This window comes from Somniosus microcephalus, chromosome 6 (assembly GCF_052327205.1).
Source record: "Somniosus microcephalus isolate GS21.2 chromosome 6, FLI_Smic_1.0, whole genome shotgun sequence".
Classification (NCBI taxonomy): Eukaryota; Metazoa; Chordata; class Chondrichthyes; order Squaliformes; family Somniosidae; genus Somniosus; species Somniosus microcephalus.
Genome location: NC_140992.1, coordinates 196,442,147 through 196,467,655, shown reverse-complemented (window position 1 = coordinate 196,467,655; position 25,509 = coordinate 196,442,147). Strand labels below are relative to the sequence as shown.

Here is a 25,509-nt window from a genome sequence, read left to right as displayed (position 1 = left end):
AATAGGCTGAGATTAGGTGTAAAGTGTACTGGCAGGGCAATAGATAGCTGCCAGGTGTGGGAGAGAAACAAAAGGAAAGGGGGGGGATATTTTGCTATCGTAAAGTATATTCGTAGCTAGAGATATGTGGGGCATCTTCACATCTGTCGGTGTCTTTTAAAAAATTATTCTGCCCTTGTATTAATGCAGCCTTGAGATTAAAACAAGAAATAGCTTAACCACTTGGATCCGCCAAAACAAAAAACGAATTTACACTCAGAGTGGACCAATCCAAATTCAACGCTGCAATTAAAATAGCAACTCAGCACAGTTCAGCGAGGGATCTTTGTATAATAGGTACAAGGTGCCATATACCAAAACCCAAATGACTGGAAACTAAGAAATGAGTATCTCTAAAAAAAAAATATTTGTAAATAAATATACTATACGTAAGTGTTATATCCAGTAATGAATCATGTATTAATGTAGGAGTGTTATATCACAGCATATAATATTTGTACCATCACTGACTGATGGGTACAGAGTTTCTCAACAACAACTTGCATTTATATAGCGCCTTTAATATAGTAAAATGTCCCAAAGTGCTGCACAGGATTGTTATCGAACAAAATTTGACACTGAGCCACAGAAGCTAATAGTTGGTGACCAAAAGCTTGGTGAAAAAGGTAGGTTCTAAGGAGTGTATTAAAGGAGGAGAGAGAGATGTAGAGAGGCAGAGGTTTATGGAGGGAGATTAGGGCCCAGGCAGCTGAAGGCACCGCAGCCAATGGTGGAGGATTAAAATCGGGGAGGCACAAGAGGCAAGAATTAGAGGAACGCAACAATTTCAGAGGGTTATGGGGCTGTAGGAGATTACAGAGATAGGGAGGAGCAAGTCCCTTATTCATGGGTAGGCACTTATCTACAAATGTATCAGAATGGTAAATAAACATTTCAGTTATTTTCAACAATTAAAGAGGCCCTCACAGCATGATACCTTCTCACCTCCTTCAAGGTTGTGAGGGACAAGGAGGAAGTAGAAAGGTGACCTGGGAAGATTCACAGTACGGGACTGCAGACATCCAAGATCAAAGAAAAGGCCTGCATTACGGAGTGAGGTAAGTCAACTGGTCATATCTCCACAAGAGAAAATCATTCCTGGTTGTATTTCCAAGGGTCCTGCTCGGCATCCTACATACAAGACAATAGTACTTGAGTATAAACGATAAAAATAAAGTACCTGTATTTTTTATTACATATAGAAAAAGGAGCCATTGCATTAAATAGTGTTATCAGGTGACTTGAATTCTTAACTTATCACAAAGTTATATAAAATTACAATTTATAGATTCTAGATTTTTGGAATTTCCCTTAGTTAACAGTGATAATTAGGAACAATATAAAATGTGGAGATAGCCACAAAACTGAAGTTGTGGCACTCCTGAGCCATATATGACTCTTTTCACATCTCCACTAACACCCACAAACCATCACCAAAATCAACTCTAAACAGATTATAACATCCGGTGTCAATGGAAAAGCAAAAAGTTAAAAAAAAAATAAAAAAAATAAGTAAATGGCCAAGCAGTGAAATCCCATTTCTGGACTCTGCTGATTATGTGGTTCATTTGTGCGGACATAATCCTTGCATTTTGCAAAATTAAAATGAAGTTAATGAAAAAGGCAAAAATGATGACAATGCAGGGTGAGCAGGGACAGAGTGAAACACTGAACTGTGTTACTGTAAATACTACACAAAAAGTGCAACTCTGATTGCACTTGGTATTGAAGTGGCTCTGAACTGTAGCATATAGGGCGAGTCAACTATCCACCTGGCAACTCGAGCAGTGGTCCGTACTGCTACACAAAAGCGACCATGGCCCGTGTATTATACTGTCCTGTGTCTCTGCTCTCCTCTCCTCTATTCCCACTGGAGGCTGCGTTGTGAAAGAGAGAGCCCGGCTTTGCCACCTGCACAGAAAACTGGCTCTTTATTTTCCAAAATAATCGTCGTCCAGTCGACCTACAGGGGAGTAGAGGAACTGGATACCATACATGATTTAAAAAATATGCAAGTTATGTACCTGCAAACAGAGGCTGAGCTGGCCTGGTGTGTCACGAGTGCTCACGTCAAGATGCAGCTTTAGGTCACAACATAATTTCACATTATGATGCAAATACTCCGATGTGCTCAATTGTTTCTGGTGTGTTTAGAAGGCCAAGGAGAGAGTTCTGCTGATTGAGCAGGATACGCACATAAAGAATGGGCCACCACCAGAGACATAACCATGTGCAAAGAGTTGGGGGGGGGGGGGGTTAGGAGACAATCGTTCACCTCATCCTCCTCCCAGTAGTTGCACTATTGCATAGCTGTTGGTTGCGCGGGGGCCAGAAAGTTGATACTTGTCAGTGCCTTTTACGATACCAGACCCTTTTGTTGGGAGTTGACACTTTGAACTTTCAAAACACACAGGTCTCTCCTCGGAGGGAACCTCTACAAAACAGATTCTGTGCTGCACACTTTTGAAGATAAGCTCGATAGAGCAGAATCAATAGAGGATTCCTTTACAAGTCAGAAGACAAGTATGGTCAGTCCAGCTTGACTCCCAAATTCACTGCAGAATTTCTGGCAGCCAGGGGTGTGGTTCTTTGGATGTTTTCAGTGTGTATTTGCGGAGTCTGGGGCAGTGAAGGAGGAAAGCTTGCACGACATCCGCCGACACCACGCAGTAGCAGTGAATCTCCTCCAAAGACAGGCAGCAAGATGCCAGTCCCATCAAGGCCCCGTTCAGTTCATCAGAGGATGTTGTCTGCAGGACCACCCTTTTCAAAGTACTACAGTAGTTCTGGGAGATAAAGTTGACTTGCTCCACCATAAACGTGAAGGTGTTTAATTCTAGACTGGCCACTGGGATAGCAGGCTGCAGTATTTGAGGTATTTTCTTAGCAGGGACTGTATGATCCAGCTCAATGTCCACAGAGAGAGTTGGGTGTCTCTTTGCCACAGCCTCCCACATCTGAGCCGAGATAGCTGGGTTATATTTGTCCACACGCTCACAGTGTAGCTGAAGGAATTTCAATGGTGGGCGTTTGGCATTCAGCAGCTCAGCAAGGACATTTTCTGTCAGGCTTGCATAGAACAATCCGAGAGCAGATAACTTTGGGCAATACCTCAGGGCCTCCTCAAGGGTTTCTGAAGTCACTTTACACACAAACGTCTTATTATTGATGAACAGACTCTCCAAACATGGACTTTTGCTGGTAACAAGTTGAATGGTGCCATCATCCAAAGTGAACGGCATTCTCCGGAAGTCAATGTGTCGGAGATGTGAACAAGAATTTGTTTTGAATAGACTTCTGACACTTTGCAGCAAGTCTTGCCCAGAATAGAAGTAAGGATTTTCTCCAGTGCACACAATGGAGAGGCCCAACAGATCTGTTGACGATTCAGCCATGTTGTGCAGAATTTGAACAAAGTTGTTGCGATTTGCTTCCAAAGACTGATCACACAAAATCTTCAGATATTTAACACTACGCCGGAACAGGCAGAATGCGCGGACATTCTGGTCATCTTCCTCTCCGGAGTCACAGCTGTTGTCAAAAACATAGCAAGCTGTTAGTACAAACATACCTCGCAAACAAGGCCCAGTTCAAAGAAAACACGGTGAATGGAATGTGCTCCTGCAATAAGCCAGGACTGCAATAAAGTCAGACTACACGCAATAAGGCTGACTGCTCCAGCCGTGCCTACTGTAAGCTCGGATCAAATTGGGGCTTAATAAGGATTTACTTATCTCAAAATTTTGTTTATAATAGACAGACAGCAATGCCATTTCAGAATCATGCACAAGCACTGATCCAGCTTATTGTACGTGAATATGGAATGAAAAAGGATTAAATGGGGCCACAGAAACAGGCTTCACTTTGCCCAACTGTTAATACTCCAACTGTTTCCTTTGGACTGACAACAGAATCATAGAATCAACCACAATAGTTACATGTTGTTAGAGTGGGTAGAGATTATCATAGAATTATAGAATGATACAGCTCAGAAGGAGGCTGCCATTCGGCCCATCGTCCCTGTGCCGGCCCCTTGAAAGAGCTATCCAATTCGTCCCACTCCCCTGCTCTTTCCCCACAGCCCTGCAAATTTATCCAATCCCCTTTTAAAAATTACTATTGAATCTGCTTCCACCACCCTTTCAGGCAGTGCATTCCAGATCACAACAACTCGCTGCGTAATTTTTTTTCCCCTCACTTTAAATCTGTGTCCTCTGGTTGCCGACCCTTCTCCCACTGGAAATAGTTTCTGCTTATTTACTCTATCAAAACCCTTCATGATTTTGAACACCTCTATCAAATCTCCTCTTAACTTTCTCTGCTCTAAGGAGAACAACCCCAGCTTCTCCACATAACTGAAGTCCCTCATCCCTGGTACCATTTGAGTAAATCTCCTCTATACCCTCTCCCAGGCCTTGACATTCTTCCTAAAGTGTGATTCCCAGAATTGGCCACAATACTCCAGCTGGGGCCTAACCAGTGTTTTATAAAGGTTTAGTATAACTTCCTTGCTTTTGTAATCTATTCCTCTATTTATAAAGCCAAGGATCCCATATGCCTTTTTAACAGCCTTCTCAACTTGTCCTGATACCTTCAAAGATTTGTGTAGACACCCCCAGGCCTCTGCTCCTGCACCCCTTTTAAAAACATACTATTTATTTATATTGCTTCTCCTCATTCTTCCTACCTAAATGAATCACTTCACACTTCTCTGCATTAAATTTCATCTGTCATGTGTCTGCCCATTTCACCAATCTATGTCCTCCTGAAGTCTGTTACTATCCTCCTCACTGTTTACTACATTTCCGAGATTCATGTCATCTGCAAACTTTGAAATTATGCCCTGTATACCCAAATCCAGGTCATTAATATATATCAAAAAAAAGCAGTGATCTCAACACCAACCCCTGGGGGGACACCACTGCACACCTCCCTCCAGTCTAAAAAACAACAGCTCACCACTACCCTCTACTTTCTATCCCTTAGCCAACCACACAGCCACTGCCCCTTTAATCCCATGGGTTTTAATTTTGCTAAAAAGTCTATTATGTTGTATTTTATCAAACGCCTTTTGAAAACCCATATACACATCAACCACACTACCCTCATCAACCCTCTCCGTTACTTTATCAAAGAACTCAATCAAGTTAGTCGAACACGATTTGCCTTTAACAAATTCGTGTTGGCTGTCATTTATTAACCCATATTTTTCCAAGTGCCAATTAATTTTGTCCCAGATTATTGTCTCTAAATGTTTCCCCACCACCGACATTATGCTGACTGGCCTGTATTTGCCGGGTTTATCCCTCTCACCTTTTTTGAACAGGGGGATAACATTTGCAATCCTCCAGGCCTCTGGCACCACTCCCATATCTAAGGAGGATTGGAAAATTGTGGCCAGAGCCTCTACAATTTCCACCCTTACTTCCTTCAGCAACCTAGGATGCATCCCATCCAGACCAGGTGACTTTTCTACTTTGAGCGCTGCCAATATTTTAAGTACCTCCTCTTTATTTTTATCCAATCCAAATTTCTCTACTATCTCCTCTACTGTGACATTGGCAGCATCCTCTTCTTTAATGAAGACAGATGCAAAGTGCTCAGTTAGTACCTCGGCCATGCCCTCTGATCTCATAAGATGATCTTTTTGGTTCATAATCACACCACGCCCCCCACTTCCTTTGACTATCCTTTTACTATTTATATGCTTCTAAAAGACTTTTGGGTGCCCTTTTATGTTACCCACTAATCTATTCTCTTACACTCTCTTTGCCCCTCTTATTTCCTTTTTCAGTTCTCCTCTACTTTCTGTATTCACTTTGGTTCTCTACTGAATTATGAACCCGACATTTATCATAAGCCTCCTTTTTCTGTTTCATTTTAAAACTTCAGGGAACTCTAACATTGGATGCCCTTCCTTTCCCCTTCGTGAGAATATGTCTAGTCTGTACCTGAACTATCTCCTTGTTGAAGGCCTCCCATTGCTTATTTACTGTTTTACTTGGTAACCTTTGATTCCAATCCACCCGGGCCAGATTCCCTTTTCAACTCAATGAAATTAGCTCTCCTCCAGTTGAGTATTTTCACATTTGGTTTTTCCTTGTCCTTTTCCATAACTACTCTAAACCTAATGATAGTGATTACTGTTTCCCAAATGCTCTTCCACTGAAACATGCTCCACTCGCCCCACTTCATTCCCCAGAACTAGATCCAGCACTGCTTCATTCCCCATTGGGCTGGAAACACACTGATCAAGAAAGTTCTTTTCTACACATTTCAGGAATTCCTCCCCCTCATTTCCCTTTACACTGTTATTTTCCCAGTCTAAATTAGGATAATTAAAGTCCCCCATTATCATTACTCTGTAGTTCTTGCGTCTTTGTGCAATTTGCCTGCAAATTTGCTCCTCTATCTCCTTCCCATTATTTGGCGGCCTATAGCATGCACCCAGTAGTGTAATAACTCTTCCATTGTTCCTTAATTCTAACCAAATAAATTCGGTCTTTGAACCCTCAAATACATCGTCCATTGCTGTAATAGTATCTTTGATCAATACTGCTAACTGCCGCCCCCCCCTTTTTACATTCCTTATCTTTCCTGAATACCCTGTAGCCAGGATTATTAAGTTCCCAATCCTCTCCTTGTTTGAGTCAGGTCTCTGTTATTGCCACTATATCATAGTCCCATGCGGCTACTTGTACCTGCAGCTCACCAACCTTATTTACCATGCTCCATGCATTTACACACGTGCACTCCAAACCGGCCTTTATCTGCTTTGCATTTCTCATGTCTGATCCCTCCTATTTCTGAACTCCTCTTTATTCCAATGCTGTTTGTCTCTCCCAGCCCTCTGTGCATCCCGTCTCTCCCAGTCCTCTGTGCACCTTGTCTCTCCTCTCCAATGCTGGTATTCCTCCCCCTTAGCTTAAAATATTAAATTTTTCTTTTAAATCCTCACACATGGGAAGTACTAAATAATCCAGAATTCATTCCAGCATTTTCAACTAGGGTTCTCAGACTGTCTTTGTGCTCAGTGTGCTTCTCAACCCTCCAAATATTGGCCAACTCTTTCAACTTTCAAAACATGCAGATCTCTCCTCCAACAGAACATCTGCAAAACAGATTCTGTGCACACTTTTACAGATAAGCTTCATAAAGCAGTGTGTACGGAATCAGTGAAGGAGTCCTTACTTTTGTTGCATTCTTAGAACACACCCTGTAGGTTAAGATCTGGTCAATCATTTCATTTGGCTGAATAAGCACTCTGCTTTAACATTCTATAGACAGTACAACTGGAGTGACAATATCACCAAACATTGTCATGTGTGACTGCAACATCACCCACAGCCATGTATTTCATTTGTGGTTTCTTTCAAAGATTCTATCATTTTATGAGTGATGTGCATCTTTTTGTTCCAATCTCCATACCATGTGCACATCACACCTATTTAAACCCCCCAAAATATCCTATCTTCACAAAAACAGTTTAAAGGACATCAATGCCTGCTGGATTTCATGTAAGAAGTCACACAACACCAGGTTATAGTCCAACAGCTTTATTTGAAATCACAAGCAAATAAAGCTGTTGGACTATAACCTGGTGTTGTGTGACTTCTTACATTTGTCCACCCCAGTCCAACTCCGGCATCTCCACACCATGTTGGATTTCAGATGAGGCAGTTTTAGATCCATGAGGTTTGAAATCTCACTGGAGATATTCCAGACCCATCGTGCTGCCAATGGAATAAGATCACAGCGTATACACTGCTATGCATTTTTCCTGGGCAAGCTAACCTCATCTGATTACATAGGTTCCTTATAAGATTGCCCCAGGCGCAGGGAATGTGCTGACTTGGGGGTGGGGACAGGACACGAGGTGAAACAGCAACTCTTAATGGGAGTTGCAATGAAAACAGCAAACCAATATTTGGATTTTTAAAAAATATTCGTTCATGGGATGTGGGCATCGCTGGCAAGGCCAGCATTTATTGCCCATCCCTAATTACCTTTGAGAAGGTGGTGGTGAGCCACCTCTTTGAACTGCTGCAGTCCGTGTGGTGAAGGTACTCCCACAGTGCTGTTTGGGAAGGAGTTCCAGGATTTTCACCCAGTGACGATGAAGGATCGGCGATATATTTCGAAGTCAGGATGGTGTGCGACTTGAAGGGGAACTTGGAGGTGGTGGTGTTCCCATGCGCCTGCTGCCCTTGTCCTTCTAGGTGGTAGAGGTCGCGGGTTTGGGAGGTGCTGCCGAAGAAACCTTGGCGAGTTGCTGCAGTGCATCTTGTAGATGGTACACACTGCAGACACAGTACGCCGGTGGTGGAGGGAGTGAATGTTTAAGGTGGTGGATGGGGTGCCAATCAAGCAGGCTGCTTTGTCCTGATGGTATCGATCTTCTTAAATGTTACTGGAGCTGCACTCATCCAGGAAAGTGGAGAGTATTCCATCACACTCCTTACTTGTGCCTTGTAGGAAAGGCTTTGGGGAATCAGGAGGTGAGACAATCGCCACAGAATACCCAATGCCTCAATGAGACAGTATGCAAAGTACTCAGACAACCTTTCAGCTCTTTTACACATGCACACATTACTGCAGCATAGATTTTATTGTCGAGCAATGGAAGGCAGAGGAGCAATTCTGGCCCATTTGAAGATGCTGCCCTCGATGTGCTGCTGCAGTGCAGGAGGTGTTTGGAACTAAGGGGCACCTCAAGGTGTCAGCCGGGCTCAGTGGTCGGACCCTCACCTCCAAGTCAGAAGATTGTGGGTTCAAGTCTTACTCTAGAGACTTGAGCACATAATCTAGGCTGACACTCCAGTGCAGTACCGAGAGAGAGAGCTACACTGTTGGAGATGCCGTCTTTCAGATGAGACGTCAGCCCTCTCAGGTGGACGAAAAAGTTCTCATTGCACTATTTGATGATGATCAGGGGAGTTATCCCCGGTGTCCTGACTAATATTTAACCCTCAAGAAACAGATTATCTGATCATTATTTCATTGCTGTTTGCGGAAGCTTGTTGTGTGCAAAATTGGCTGCCGCATTTCCTACATTACAACAGTGACTACACTTCAAAAGTACTTCATTGGCTATAAAATGCTTTGGGACATCCTGAGATTGTGAAAGGCGCTATATAAATGCAAGTTCTTTCTTTTCTTTCTGATGGGGACATTGATAGAGATGCCTGATTGAGGTGGCCAAAGTGAGTGAATGCAGAACCCCAAATCCATAGGTTATAGGAGCCAATGAGGAAGATGTTTTGATACAACAGGAAGGCTACTCAGAATGTGCCTACTCATAGTATATAGCCACAGGATGTATGACGCAATGAGTTTACTGTCAATGAGACAGTATGCAAAGTATCCAGACAACCTTTCAGCTGCGACACATGCACACATTACTGCAACGTAGAAGTTATTGGTGCTACTGAAATATGCTTCTAACAGAGCTCATCATGTTTCTTCCCCAAAATATGCCGTCAAGAAAAGCTGTTCGCATACTGCATTTTCATCGATGCTGCCTTGGGTGACACCATCTTTGCTCTTCCAAACACTAAAATCTTCCAGATCAGAACAACTCTGATCTGGAATGTACTGCCTGAAAGGGTGGTGGAAGCAGATTCAATAGTAGCTTTTAAAAGGGAATTGGATATATACTTGAAAAGGAAAAATTTGCAGGGCTGTGGGGAAAGAGCAGGGGAGTGGGACTAATTAGATAGTTCTTTCAAAGAGCTGGCATAGACACAATGGGCCGAATGGCCTCCTTCTGTACTGTATAATTCTAGCTATACATTTTGTATACACTTATAGGAAAAGGCTACACATAACTGACTGGAACAAATGTGTAATGGGAAGAGGGGGCCCCCTAACTATCAGCCCCTGACTCAACATCTATTCCCCAGCAAGGACATTATTCAGCTTGACTGGAACAACATTTACCAAAAAAATGGTTTTATTTGTTCAGTGACAGCCAACACCAGCATGTTATAAAATCCAGTATTTAAAGGGTTACCTGCAATGGGTACTGTATGCAATGGCTTCTACCCATATGGAGAGACAAAAGCGGCAGAATGACTACTCACCTCACTGCTGAGTAATGCCACACAGCAGGAGAAACAACAGCCTCTGCCCATCTTCTGCAGACCCGCGAGGCCGAGTGCCTCTCGCACACCGACAAGTAGGAAAATATCATGGCCAGGACCTCCTCGGGGATCTCCATTCATTGGAGAGCTTCCCTACGAGTTCGACACAAACCCGACTCCTTGGGAGATGACAACCGTGCACAGGGGTACCCTGCAACAATAATGATGTTAGTTATTGCAGGGCCGTTTCTGAACCCTGTCTAAATCTTTCATTTTATGAGATGGGACTTTCCACAGTGTAAGAGTAATATTGCACAGACTATTTCATCTACTCTAGACCACCCAGGGCCAATCAGTACTGCACTTAGAACTATGAGCGATTGGCAGGTTGTAATTCAGTTGACGGGCGATCCACATCTCTAGCCGACAGGAATTTGCACGTTGTTACACATTGGCTCCTAGTTAAGCAGCACCTCGATTTCAAAATTCTCATCCTTGTTTTCAAATCCCTCTAAGGCCTCGCCTCTCCTTATCTCTGTAATCTCCTTCAGCCCTACAACACCCCCCTCCCCACCCTCCTCCCCCTAGATATCTGTGCTCCTCTAATTCTGCCCTCTTGAGCATCCCTGATTATAATTGCTCAACCATAGGTGGTCGTGCCTTCTGTTGCCTAGGCCCTAAGCTCTGGAATTCCCTGCCTAAACCTCTCCGCCTCGCTACCTCTCTTTCCTCCTTTAAGACGCTCCTTAAAACCTACCTCTTTGACCAAGCTTTTGGTCACCTGCCCTAATTTATCCTTATGTGGATCGGTGTCAAATTTGTTGTCTTAAAATACACCTGTGCAGCACCATGGGACGTTTTACTATGTTAAAGGTGCTATATAAATACAAGTTGTTGTTGTTGTGAGGCTCTGTCAGCCTCTTTGCAACATACCTGCGTGTTAATACTGTGACTCTCCAGTGAGCTTATCCGCTGTTGAATTTGATCCTATAATGAATAATATACAATAAATAACAGATTGACACAAATAACTCACAAACAAAAAAAAAGTCACAAGTTTCTTTCTGGTGATGCATGGTATTCACACTGCGTTGGTGCTATTTGGAATGCTTGTTGCCAGGTTGGAGTCTCGCCCTCCGGGATTGTATACTGGAAATCACAGGTGTGGTCCCCACAATTTTCCGTCCATTAAAATTAACAGATAGAGTCCCCTGGATGTCATGGAGCATACAGAATAAGGCAAAAAAAGGAAGCATGTTAGGTACCGAGAGCTCAATACTGCAGAAAGCCTAGAGGAGTATAGAAAGTGCAGGGGTGAAATTAAAAAGGAAATTAGGAAAGTAAAGAGAGGGCATGAAAAAATATTGGCATGTAAAATCAAGGAACACCCAAAGATGTTTTATAAATGCACAAACAGCAAGAGGATAACTAAAGAAAGAGTTGGGCCTATTACAGACCAAAAAGGTAACCTGTATGTGGAGGTGGAAGACGTGGGTATGGTTCTTAATGAATACTTTGCATCTGTCTTTACAAAAGACTAGGATGATGCAGACACTGCAGTTAAGGAGGAGTGTAAAATATTAGATGGGATAAATATAGTGAGAAGGGAAATATTAAGGGGTTTAGTATATTTGAAAGTAGATAAATCGCCAGGCCCGGATGAAATGTATCCCAGGCTGTTAAGATAAGCAAAGGAGGAAATAGCGGATACTCTGACCATCATTTTCCAATCCTCTCTGGCTATAGATATGGCTCTGGAGGACTGCTAACATTGTACTGTGGCGGAACCACTGAATGACTCTGACTAACTGTATATAATTCTCTTTAATGATGTTCTAACACCAGCCTAAACCTGTACCATTGTGTTAGGCATTACTGTGTTTTGTATATAGAGTTTGCATGTACGGGGCGTGGCCCCTTTAAGAGCACGGGAAAACGCGATGTCACGTCGCAATCCACGGGGCTGCCCAGGCAGTCCTCGTGGCATCTCCGTTGAGTAAAGACCTGTTTGATTGTTCTCCTGTGTCGATCTCATTCGTCAATTCCTACAGTACCATTGTTTAAAAAGGGAGAAAGGGACAGACCGAGTAATTACAGGCCAGTCAGCCTAACCTCGGTGGTGGGAAAATTATTGGAAAATTTCTGATAGTATTAATCATCATTTAGAAAGGCACAGATTAATCAAGGACAGTCAGCATGGATTTGTTATGGGAAGGTCATTTCTGACTAACTTGATTGCATTTTTTGAGGAGGTAACAAGGAGGGTTGATGAGGGTAGCGCGTTTGATGTAGTCTACATGGATTTTAGCAACAATTTTGACAAGGTCCCACATGGCAGACTAGTCAGAAAAGTAAAAGCCCATGGGATCCAAGGGAAAATGACAAGTTGGATCCAAAATTGGCTCAGTGGCAGGAAGCAAAGGGAAATGGTCGATGGGTGTTTTTGTGACTGGAAGGCTGTTTCCACTGGGGTTTCACAGGGCTCAGTATTTGGTCCCTTGCTTTTTGTGGTATATATCAACGAGTTAGACTTCAATGTAGGGGGTATGATTATGAAGTTTGCAGATGATACAAAAATTGACCGTGTGATTGATAGTGAGGAAGAAAGCTGTAGACTGCAGGAAGATATCAATGGACTGGTCAGGTGGGCAGAAAAGTGGCAAATGAAATTCAATCTGGAGAAGTGTGAGGTAATGCATTTGGGGAGGGCTAACAATGTAAGGAAATACACAATAAATGGTAGGATACTGAAGTGTAGAGGAACAGAGGGACTTTGGAGTGCATGTCCACAGATCCCTGAAGGTAGCAGGACAGGTAGATAAGGTGGTTAAAAGGGCATACGGAATACGTTCCTTTATTAGCCGAGGCATAGACTATAAGAGCAGGGACGTTATGCTAGAACTGTATAAAACACTAGTTAGGCCACAGCTAGAGTACTGTGTACAGCTCTGGTCACCACATTACAGGAAGGATGTGATTGCACTAGGGAGGGCAGAGAGGAGATTTACGAGGATGTTGCCTGGGCTTGGGAATTTTAGCTATGTGGAAAGATTGGATAGGCTGGGGTTGTTTTCTTTGGAACAGAGGAGGCTGAGGGGAGACTTAATTGAGGTGTATAAAATTATGAGGGGCCTAGATAGTGTGGATAGGAAGGACCTATTTCCCTTAGCAGAAGGGTCAATAACCAGGGGTCATAGATTTAAAGTAATTGGTAGGAGGTTTAGAGAGGACTGGAGTAGATATTTTTCACCCAGGAGGGGTGGTGGGGGGTCTGGAACTCACTGCCTGAATGAGTGGTAGAGGCAGAAACCCTCATCACATTTAAAAAGTACTTGAATATGCACTTTAAGTGCCGTAACCTACAAGGAAATGGACCAAAAGCTGGAAAGTGGGATTAGGGTGCTTCTGTGCCGTAAATGTCTATGATTCTATGAATTGTGAGCGTGTGCCCAAGACTTCTCGATATGTGCTCATGATGAGCAAGGCTCCGTCCTGCCAGCCCACATTTGGAAAATCACATGTTGGCCTATTTGAGTTCAATCTATTGCTTTAAAAATTGAGATTCGCCATCACTGAAAATCACAGTGTGTCATCACCCTGACTGGGAGTGACTGTACCGTAATGTGGTGCCATTGTAGCTGGAGAGCTATTATTCTACACCATCCACATAGGGTTAATTTTAATATAAAAACAGAAAACGCTGGAAACACTCTGCTGAGAGAAACATTCAAGTCGATGACCTTTCATCAGAATGGTTACATTTAATAACAGATTGCTTGTGGCAGAATCAAACATATAAACCATCTGAACGCTTCAATTAGATTCCAGACTCTAACTCACTCGTGGGAAGCTGTTATTCTAAATGTAAACCATGCCACCTTCTCAAGGGCAATTAGGGATGGGCAATAAATGCTGGCCTTGCCAGTGATGCCCACATCCCATAAAACAAATAATTTAAAAAAAAAAAGCAGATTCCAGCCTGATCTCCAGGTATCCATTATTCTATATACAAGGTGCTGGAACCCACGCATTAGATTTTCACTGCCGGTGAAAGTGAAGAAGAGAAAGCAAAGCAGAGAAAGATAGGAGCAGTCACACAGCAGGCGAGGTTAAAGCTCACAGTAGTCAGGCAAGTGGAGGGGACCCAGAGGTACAGGCAGGTTTGGAGTGGGTCAGAGGGACAGGGCGGATTACATTGGTTTGAATTGTGAGCATTCTGTGTTGTGAGCTGGGATCGCATGGGTAGTTAGTTTAGCAACAGGTGTGTTGGTGCAGGGCATTTCAAGTGTTTATGTTTCATTCAACAGCTGATAAACATATGGGTTGCTTTTAAGAAACAACTGGGGTTTATTCCAGTGCTCGTTACTGCCCACCTTAATTCTGCACTGCAGCTGTCAATCATACAAAACTCCAGGTCAGGCAATAGTTTTACTCTCACTATTAATTCAAAAATGTCAATTCAATACATCTCCCTCCTCGAAAGAAAGTAAATGTGTACACACAAACACTTCAACAACAAACTCAGTTCAACAGCTCCACTAACAACAGTTTAAACAATGACAAAGTCACTGGTAGGTAAACGCCTTGTTACGAGGTTTTAGCCCCGCTCGATCAGTCCTGATCTTTAGGGTAGCCGGCTTGTTGTTCATGGTGCTGTTCAGAGTCTTTTACACCTGGGGTTCTTGTTGCTGTGCTGGTTTAGACCTGGCTCACCGTTTTGTTGAAGAACAGCCATGGTCTCTTCTTCTGTGCTCAGTTATTGTAGCTATGTCGCTATTGGAGCTAGGTAGTTCCACTTCAGTTAATCTTACTCCTTGCAGTATCACATTTAGACATATGCATGTGCATGTCTCTATCTCCACTGGAGGTCAGTAAATCACCTCTCCAAAGACAGCTTTGGATTTCAATGTGGACTGTGGGCTTTCTCCCGTCTCAGACAATGATTTCATTACCTGATTTGTTTTGAGTATCAGCCCATCCTGTGTGCTCAGTTCAGCTGTAATGCTTTAATATCCAGAAATCTGCGTGCTACTTCTCTTTGTGGCAAGCCATCCCATTGCTTATTATCATTTCTAACATTCTCAAGATCTTCGCCTACTCAAATAGCTTGCTGAATCTTGGTCCCCCATCTTCAGGTGGGGGCAAGTAATGCAGCATACTGATGTTTATTTCTTTTGCCGTTTCCAAACTTGAGTCTATTGACACAACATCATCATTGTCTCCCTTTCTGGCAGTGTGGAGTATACTAGATCCACTTAACCTGTCAGCAAGAAACATCTCCTTGCCTCTTTCATGGACAACTTTGTAGCTTTGAACATTATTCTCTGCAGCTGTTTGATTATTTTTCAACTTGGTTTCAAGCGATTTGTGACCTCTTTCCAAAGAAGTACCGCTCCAATTTCTCCAAACCAGAAACACTGACGAAGAGTTCGTTTTCAATTTTTCCATCAGTTTTTCTCCATTTCCATTAGACACCTTGAGGCATTGGCTGATTTTTCTGTATCTTTTTTAGACATGTCACACTGTGGAATTGCATCCTAAAACAATGCCAATCTTTTCTTGTGGTATCATTGGTGGTTGAGAGATGATTTTCTTGACCTCATCCTGACACTTCTCATGGCAACAGTCCCATGTGAAGTCATGTTCTTTCTTCAGTAGCTCAGAGAGAGATGTGGTTACATCAGGGCATCTCTGGACCCACTTGATGTCGTTAGTCATTCCAAGCATTCTTTGGATCTCTCATTTGCAGCATCTGGTTGGAGTTCATCTTCTTGGGTTGAAGGCCCACATATTTCATTTCTTGATCCTTTAACCTCATGTTATCCTTGTTCATATTGATACTTTTTTATTGGCATTGTTTCATCGGGGCCTCCAGTTGCTGTGGTCCTGTCCATCTGTATCCTAACCTAAAATGTCATTCACTACAACAGTAAGTAATTCCTGACTTCTTTTTTAAGTGCCTCATGCCTTTTTGCATCTCTGCAGCTCACAGCATCTCTGAAATTCATTGTGAGCTGCAGAGATTCCAACAGTAACTATCTGCATCTTCCCAACAATCTTGAAAAGATAGTCAGCAGATTCTTCATCTAATAGAACATACTAAGTCCCACTCTTTGGGTTCACAGCGGTGAACAGTTTCACTTGCACTAGTTCAGCCAGAACATCACCTATGGTTGAAAGTGAGTAGTGATTACCTTTGAGGGCACTGTTAAGTGATTTTCGATTGATGCAGAGCGACCTTTATCATTCCCTTTCATTACCACCATCATTGAAGACACCCAGTCAGTCCGGTACATTAACCAGTAAAACAACTGGTACATTAACAAGCTCATTAATGTGCTTATTGTCAACTTCTTTTACAGCTAAACATCTGGAAACAGCAGACAGGACCTTGGGATCAACTTGGACTGAGTGATTTCAAACCTCCTCTTTCCATTGAAGGCATCCATCATACAAACAATGGCCATGTCGGAGAAGATAGGCTGGGAGTTTCCCCACACTTCATTATTGATACAAAGTTTCATTTCAAAATGGATACAGGGTAAAAATATTTTCACTGTTTCAGTTGGCAATTCAACATAAAGCCCACATATAACTAGGGTGACACACAACTTGAAGCAGGGCAGTGTGTCTATCAGCACCTGCAGCAGAGCGAACATACAGATACAAGGTAGCACCGACAGGATTACAGCACATAGAATCTTACAGCACAGGAGGCGGCCATTTGGCCCGTTGTGCCTGTGCCGGCTCTTTGAAAGAGCGCTCCAATTTAGTCCCACACCCTCGTTTTCTGCCCATAACCCTGCAAATTACTGTAGTCCTCTTAAACAACATGTCCAATTGCCTTTTGAAAGTTCCTATGGAATCTGATTCCACCACCCTTTCAGGTAGTGCATTCCAGATCTTAACAACCCTCTGTGTGAAAAGATTTCTCCTCATTTTCCCTCTAATTTTTTTGCCAATTAATTTAAATCTATGACCTCTGGTTACCGATTCAATTGCCAGAGGAAATAATTTCTCCCTACTTGCTCTATCAAAACCCCTCATCATTTTTAATATCTTGATTAGGTCTCCCCTTAACCTTCTCTGCTCTAAAGAGAACAATCCCAGATTCTCCAATTTTTCCACATAACTGAAGTCCCTCATTCCTGGTAAACCTCCTCTGTATCCTCTCCAAGGTCTTGACATCCTTCCTAAAGTGTGGTGCCCAGAATTGTACACAATACTCCAGCTGAGGCCTAACCAATGATTTGTAAAGGTTTTGCATGACTTCCTTGTTTTTGTATTCAACGCTCCTATTTACAAAGCCAAGCATCCCACACACTTTCTTAACCATCTTATCAACTTGCCCTGCCACTTTTTAAAGATTTGTGAATGTGCGCCCCTAGGTCCCTCTGCTCTTGCAACCCCTCAAAATAGTACCATTTAGATTATACTGCCTCTCCATGTTGTTCCTCCCAAAGTGCATCACTTCACACTTATCCGCATTAATTTGCATCTGCCATGTGTTTGCCCACTTCACCAGTCTGTCTATGTCCTCCTGAAGTCTGCTACGATCCTCCTCACTATTTACTACGTTGCCAAGTTTTGTATCACCGCAAACTTTGAAACTGTACTCCTTATACCGAAGTCCAGGTCATTTATATACAAGAAGAAAAGCAATGGTCCTAATACCGATCCCTGGGGGAGCCCACTATATACTTCTCTCCAGTCAGAAAAACATCCATTCACCACTACTCTCTGCCTCCTATCCCTTAGCCAATTCCGTACCAAAGTCCCTTTAATCTCATGTGCTTCTATTTTCCGAGTAAGCCTGTTATGTGGTACTTTATCAAATGCCTTTTTGAAAGTCCTTGCATACATCTACTGCACTACCTTGGTCAACCCTCTCTGTTGATCAAAGAACTCCATCAGGTTAGTCAGACATGATTTGCCTTTAACAAATCAATGCTGGCTGTCCATTATCAACCCCTGCTTCTCCAAGTGAGAATTAATTTTGTTCTTGACAAAGGTCTCCAGTAGCAATGCAGATGAATAAGGCCATAAAAAAGCAAACCAAGCACTAAGGTTAATTTCTAGAGGGATAGAATTGAAAAGTAGAGAAGTTATGCTAAACCTGTATCGAACCTTGGTTAGACCACACTTGGAATACTGTGTACAGTTCAGGTCACCATATTATAAAAAGGATGTGGAGGCACTGGAGAGTGTGCAAAATAGATTTACAAGGATGGTACTAGAAATGCGAGGTTATACCCATCAGGAAAGGATGAACAGGCTGGGTCTATCTTCTCTTGAAAAGAGAAGGCTGAGGGTGACCTAATAGAGGTCTTTCAAATTATGAAAGATTTTGATAGAGTAGACAGAGAGAGAATGTTTCCACCTGTGGGGAAGAGCAAAACTAGAGGCCATCAATACAAGGTAGTCACCAAGAAATCAAATAGGGAATTCAGAAGTAACTTCTTTACCCAGAGAGTGGTGAGAATGTGAAACTCGCTGCCACAGGGAGTGGTTGAAGCGAATAGTATGGATGCATTTAAGGGGAGGCTAGACAAGCATATGAGGGAGAAGGGAATAGAAACATAGAAGATAGGAGCAGGAGTAGACCATTCAGCCCCTCGAGCCTGCTCCACCATTTAATGAGATCATGGCTGATCATCCAAATTCAGTACCCTGTCCCTGCTTTCTCCCCATATCCCTTGATCCCTTTAGCCTTAAGAAATATATCTATAGAAACCTAGAGGGTTATGCTGATAGAGTTAGATGAGGAAAGACAGGAGGAGGCTCAAGTGGAGCATAAACGCTGGCATGGACTGGTTGGGCCGAATGGCCTGTTTCTGTGTTGGATATTCCATCTAGTTTTCCCACCACTGACGTTAGACAGTCTGGCCTAGAAATTGGGTATAGCCCCGCTTGAGGCGTTAGAACTGGCGCTGCACAAAGTTTATAGTCAGACGAAACTTAGCGCCGCCTGGCGCGATATTGGGTTGCATCACCCCTAAAGGGGATTGAGGCGCGAATTCAGGCATTACACGGGACTCCTAAGGCACTAAACTTCCGGCGCAACCCAATATCGGAGCGGATGGGCTCAGCGCAGGTGCTCTCAATTACCGATGACCACGAGACTTCCAGGCGCCGGCCAGCTCTTAAAGGGGTGGGTCAGTCAGCTTCAGCATCCACACTCTGCGCCTTGCAGGCCTCAGAATCGGCGCAGGCCCTTCTCTGGCGATAAAAACTTGGACCAGATGGAGAAGGTGAGACAGAGAGCAGAGCGCTTCATCAATGAGGCTCTGGAGCAATTGGTGGCCGCAGTGGAGCGCCGGCGAGATGTTCTCTACCCAGATAATGGCAGGAGGCCGAATCATAAGGACTACCGACGAGCTTGGAGGGATGTATGCCAGAGGGTCAACTCCAGCAGCATGGTGACCAGGAGCCCTGTCCAATGCAGAAAGAAATTCAACGACCTCACTCGGGTCGTGAGGGTGGGTGTTGTTCCTGCAAACTTCTGCATCCCTTCATTTGCACCTGACTTTATGGCTACAGGTTGGCCTGTGCCCCATTGGCCATCTGCCAGCAAGCACCCATGGCCCTTTCTGGGCACACACATGCACATTTGACTCAGGGCATCATGTAAGGGCTCTTGCACCATGGGGGGCATGAGATGATCACTCAGGGCATCAGGTAACATAACTTCCCCTCCTTTCCCCTGCAGTCCATGCTGGCGAGGATTGGCAAAGACCAGCTTCGCACCGGTGGAGGACCTCCACAAGTGTTCACTCTCACGGATCTCGAGGAGAGAGTCCACCAGATTCTTGGAGGACGTCTGAGTGGTCCTGTAACCACTGCAGCTACCGACCCCATTGTCGACAGCGATGGTAAGGTTCTCACCTCTTACAACTGTCTTCTTCTACTTGTTCCCCCCGCCAGCATGCTTTCTAACTGTGGACCCATGTCATAGCCTTGCCGCAATCTGGCATCCCTTGCTGCGAACCTGTCCTTTTGCTAAAGCCACTCTTCCACCTCCCCGCTTTCAGATGCTGCATCACCAGCTCGGGAGCCGGGCCCTCAAGCTGCCAGTGCCAATGCCTCCGAAGGCTCAATGAGAAAATTACTGTCCAGCAGAAGGTCAGCAACTCTCTCCAGCAACGATCAGAATGGCCAGCCCAAATGGCTGCAGCTTTTATACTGGTGCTGTCCCCTTTAAATAGCGCCCCCCGAGTCCGAGAAGGGCCTGGGAACGCTCCATCCAACTGTCACTAATAGCGCCAGGCGGAAAGGTTGCGGGCGCCACTGAATATCCGGTCCGGGGCACAAAAATGGCGTTGCACACTGAAATGACGTCATGATCTGCCTGCGCCCGCGGGCACGCGCAAAGCGTTAGCGCCGGCGCTACAATCATACTCAATATGGGAGGTGGCGCTATATTCACAGCGCCCACCCGAAAATTGGGTAACGCCCCAATTCTCGGGCTCTTTAGGCGCTAATCGCTGGCACTACCAACCGAATTTCTAGGCCTCTGACTTTAGTTACCAGGTTTATCTTTCTCCAGTTTTTTGAAGTTTATTCCAAACCTAGTGACATAGCTTAACTCTTCTTTCTACAGACTAGTAAACCCAAACCATGGGCCCACTCACTCCCGCTACAATAAAATCTATCACCATGTCTAACTGGAGATGATTTGGTTTGCTGTGCAAGTTGTCTCACTGTTTGGGAATGGGTTGGGTTGTGATGCAAGGCCTCTCACTATCTGAAAATCACTCACTCTCTGCCTTCTCTCTCAGTTCCTTCACTTCTGGATTGTCTTTTTAATGATGTCACACATACCCTTAAAGCCATCATGACTGAATAAGAATTGGCAACCTTCCACTGTTGAACAGTTTTTTTCCCAATTGGGTACCTTTAACACTGTTACCTCAGGCATAATTGAAGAAATTATGAAGCAAAGTGACAATGGCCAGGTATGTTTTCTGTGTTTTTCTGTTCAATTTGGTTGGGCTGACTTAACATAAGAACATAAGAAATAGGAGCAGGAGTAGGCCAATCGGCCCCTCGAGCCTGCTCCACCATTCAATAAGATCATGGCTGATCTGATCCCAACCTCAAATCTTCTATCACTCTGCATCCACCCGAACCCATGTGATCTCCCGGGAGAGGCGAAAAACCAGATAAAGACCCAATGGCCAATTTGGGAGAAAAAAATCTGGGAAATTCCTCTCCGACCCATCTAGGCGATCGAAATTCTTCCAGGAGATCACTCTGTCCCTATATTTTCTACAGTACTTACCTTCTGTAAAGGCGATCTCCACCCCAGCCAGGAACAGGAATAAAACCATCTCCTGAAATCTAACAGAATTAGAACACAGTAGGAGCAGAACCAGGCTACACGGCCCCTGGGCCCGCTCCACTACCCACAGGGCCATGACCATCCCGAACCTAGACTCATGTCCAATTTCCTGCCCGCTCCCCGTAACCCTTAATTCCCTTTACTTCTAGGAAACTGTCTATTTCTGTTTTAAATTTATTTAATGATGTAGCTTCCACAGCTTTCTGGGGGAGCAAATTCCACAAACCTACCACCCTCTGAGTGAAGAAGTTTCTCATCTCAGTTTTGAAAGAGCAGCCCCTTATTTTAAGATTATGCCCCCTAGTTCTAGTTTCACCCATCATTGGGAACATCCTCACCGCATCCACCCGATCAAGCCCCTTCACAATCTTATATGTTTCAATAAGATCGCCTCTCATTCTTCTGAACTCCAATGAGTAGAGTCCCAATCTACTCAACCTCTCCTCATATGACCACCCCCTCATCCCCGGGATTAACCGAGTGAACCTTCTTTGTACTGATTCGAGAGCAAGTATGTCTTTTCTTAAGTATGGACACCAAAACTGTATGCAGTATTCCAGGTGCGGTCTCACCAATACCTTGTACAACTGCAGCAATACCTCCCTGTTTTTATATTCCATCCCCCTAGCAATAAAAGCCAACATTCCATTGGCCTTCTTGATCACTTGCTGCACCTGCATACTAACTTTTTGAGTTTCGTGCACCAGGACCCCCAGATCCCTTTGTACTACAGTACTTTCCAGTTTCTTGCCATTAAGATAATAACTTGCTCTATGATTTTTCCTGCCAAAGTGTATAACCTCACACTTTCCAGTATTGTATTCCATCTGCCAAATCTCTGCCCACTTACTTAGCCTGTCTATGTCCCTTTGCAGGTTTTTTATGTCCTCCTCACTCACTACTTTCCGTCCCATCTTTGTATCATCTGCAAACTTTGATATGTTACACTCGGTCCCCTCCTCCAAATCGTTAATATAGATTGTAAAGAGTTGGGGACCCAGCACTGACCCCTGCGGAACACCACTAGTTACTGGTTGCCAATCTGAGAACGAACCATTTATCCCAACTCTCTGCTTTCTGTTAGAGAGCCAATCCTCCACCCACGCCAGAATATTACCCCCAATCCCATGATTTTTTATCTTGAGCAATAATCTTTTGTGTGGCACCTTGTCAAATGCCTTTTGGAAGTCTAAATACACTACGTCCACTGGTTCCCCTTTATCCACCCTGTATGTTACTTCCTCAAAAAACTCAAGCAAATTTGTCAAACATGACTTCCCCTTCATGAAACCATGCTGAGTTTGTCCTATTAAATTATGTTTATCCAAATGTCCCGTTACTGTCTCCTTAATAATGGACAACCACAGATGTTAGGCTAACAGGTCTATAGTTTCCAGCCTTCTGCCTACTACCCTTTTTAAATAAGGGTGTTACATTAGCAGTTTTCCAATCTGTCGGGACCTTTGCTGAGTCCAGTGAGTTTTGGAAAATTATTACCAATGCATCCACAATCCCTACCGCTACTTCCCTCAAGACCCTAGGATGCAAGCCATCAGGTCCAGGGGATTTATCCGCCTTGAGTCCCATTATTTTACCAAGTACCACTTCCTTAGTGATTTTAATCGTATTTAGTTCCTCCCCCCCAGAGCCCCCTGTTTGTCCAGTGTTGGGATATTCTTAGTGTCCTCTACTGTAAAGACTGATACAAAATAATTGTTCAGTGTTTTTGCCATCTCCATGTTTCCCACCATTAATTTCCCAGTCTCATCCTCTAAGGGACCAACATTTACTTTAGCCACCCTTTTTCTTTTTATATAACTATAGAAACTTTTACTGTCTGTTTTTATATTTTTTGCTAATTTACTTTCATAATCTATCTTCCCTTTCTTAATCAAGCTTTTAGTTATTTTTTGCTGTCTTTTAAAGACGTCCCAATCTTCCATCCTCCCACTAGATTTGGCTACCTTATATGCCCTTGTTTTTAGTCGGATACTATCCTTAATTACTTTACTTAGCCACGGATGGCTATCTTTTCTTTTACACCCTTTTTTCCTCAGTGGAATATATATTTTTTGGAAGTTGTAAAATAACTCCTTAAATGTACACCACTGATCATGTACCGTCTTACCCTTTAATCTATTTTCCCAGTCCACTCTAATTAATTCCGCTCTCATACCTTCATAGTCTCCTTTATTCAAGCTCAGCACGCTTGTTTGAGATCCAACCTTCTCACCCTCTAATTGAATATGGAACTCAACCATGTTATGGTCACTCATTCCAAGGGGATCCTTTACTAGGACATTTTTAATTAATCCTGTCTCATTACACAGGACCAAATCTAAGGTTGCTTGCCCCCTGGTCGGTTCAGTTACATACTGCTCAAGAAACCCATCCCTAATACACTCAATGAACTCATCCTCAAGGCTGCTCTGCCCAATTTGATTTGTCCAGTTAATATGATAATTAAAATCCCCCATAATTATAGCTGTTCGCTTATTACAAGCCTCAACTATTTCCTGATTAATACTCCGTCCAACAGAGTTGCAACTGTTCGGAGGCCTATAGACTACACCCACTAGTGTTTTTTTCCCCTTATTATTCCTTATCTCCACCCAAACTGTTTCACTAATGTTACTGAAGCAAAATCTAGAAGCTGAGGAGTAAAACAACATTTTAATACTTTAAGCCCACATTTGCTCACGACTTACTCATGCAATGACAACCTCAACAATAAAGCTGCAATCTGAATAAACAATCTGATTCGGTTGTTCCCAAAATGTAAACTTTTTAAACAACCAGCTCCACAAAAAAACTCTTGTATCCTTTAAAAATACTGACGCTGCTCTCCCTGAAAAAAAACCTCTCTCTTTCCTTCGCCTATTTCTTCCTCACTTAGTGTTAGTTTCGCTCAGTTTGTAGTACTCTCGTCTCGGAGTCAGAGGGCTTGAGCAGGTAATTTAGACTGATACTTCAGTGCAGTACTGACGGAGTGCTGCATTGCAAGAGGTGCTGTCTTTCCTGATGAGACATTAAGCTGAGATCCTGCCTTCCTGTTCAGATGGATTAATAGATGCCATGGCACTATTTGAAGCTGTTGGTCAACATTCATCCCTCAACCAAAAGAAGTTAACTGGTCATTCATCGAATTGCAGTTTGTGGGACTTTGCGATGTGTAAATTGGCTGCCGCAACACGAGTGACTGCGCTGCAACAGTAATTCATTGTTGTGAAACTAAGAAATGTGTTTATAAGTGCAATTTTGCCTTCCTCTATCCTCCCTTATTTCTATTTTTCTCTCTACTACTTCCCTGTCTATGAGGCATTAAACCGAGGCCCCGTCTGCCCTCCCAAGATTCCATGGCACTATTTTGAAGAGCATAGGAGTTCGCCCCAGTGTCCAGGCCAATATTTATCCCTCAGCCAACATCACTAAAAAAGAGTATTCGGTCATGATATCTCATTGCTGTTTGTGGGACATTGCTGTGTATGCAAACTGGCAGCTGCATTTTCCTACATTACAACAGTGACCACACTTCAAAGCTAGTTGTAAAGCGCTTTGGGATGTCCTGAGGTTGAGAAAGGCGCTATTGAAATGCAAGTCTTTCTTTCACCCTTACTCATCCCCTCTTTCATCTCTCACACTTCCTTTCTGTGTCTCTCCCCGTTTCACTGTCTGTCTATATGTAACTCTTCTCCCTTTTTAGTGCACTCTCATTTTCCTGGTGTGTGTGTGTTGTCTTTCTCTCGCCCCCCGTTTCTCTTTTTCTCTCCTCCTTGTCTCTCTCTTTCTGCTTGCTCCCCTCCATTTTTCCTTACCTCTCTCTCTTCTGGTCAGATTTGTTGGGGAGGGGAAAGGGTTGTGAATGGGATCAGCTAAAGACCGCTGACCAAGAGCCCCAGGTGCCGGTACCAGCTGGCGCTGGAGGCCGAGAAGTGAATCGCACCACCAGAGCAGGGGTGGCAGGGGGCGAGCGAGAGCCCAGGTCCCGACCCCGACCCACCGAGTCCGCACCGCCCATGCGCGAAATGCCAGCCCCACGATGCAAAG

General features: G+C 43.7%; 1 protein-coding gene across 1 annotated transcript; it reads right to left on the bottom strand.

Annotated features, from left to right (window-relative positions):
- Positions 1–1,211: 1,211 nt before the first annotated feature.
- fbxl8 (F-box and leucine-rich repeat protein 8) lies at positions 1,212–25,471 on the bottom strand. Its single transcript, XM_085991168.1, has 4 exons — positions 25,278–25,471; positions 11,055–11,108; positions 10,122–10,332; positions 1,212–3,570 (listed from the first exon to the last, which is right to left on the bottom strand). Exons 3-4 carry the CDS (start codon positions 10,256–10,258, stop codon positions 2,592–2,594), a joined length of 1,116 nt encoding a protein of 371 aa, XP_085847294.1. The 5' UTR covers positions 10,259–10,332; positions 11,055–11,108; positions 25,278–25,471; the 3' UTR covers positions 1,212–2,591.
- Positions 25,472–25,509: the final 38 nt, after the last annotated feature.

Coding starts and splice junctions, on each gene's coding strand:
- fbxl8 (XM_085991168.1), bottom strand. CDS start 10,258: ATGGAGATCCCCGAGGAGGTCCTGGCCATGATATTTTCCTACTTGTCG. Junction 3,571..10,121: donor TGGCATTACTCAGCAGTGAG/GTGAGTAGTCAT, acceptor TTTTGACAACAG/CTGTGACTCCGGAGAGGAAG.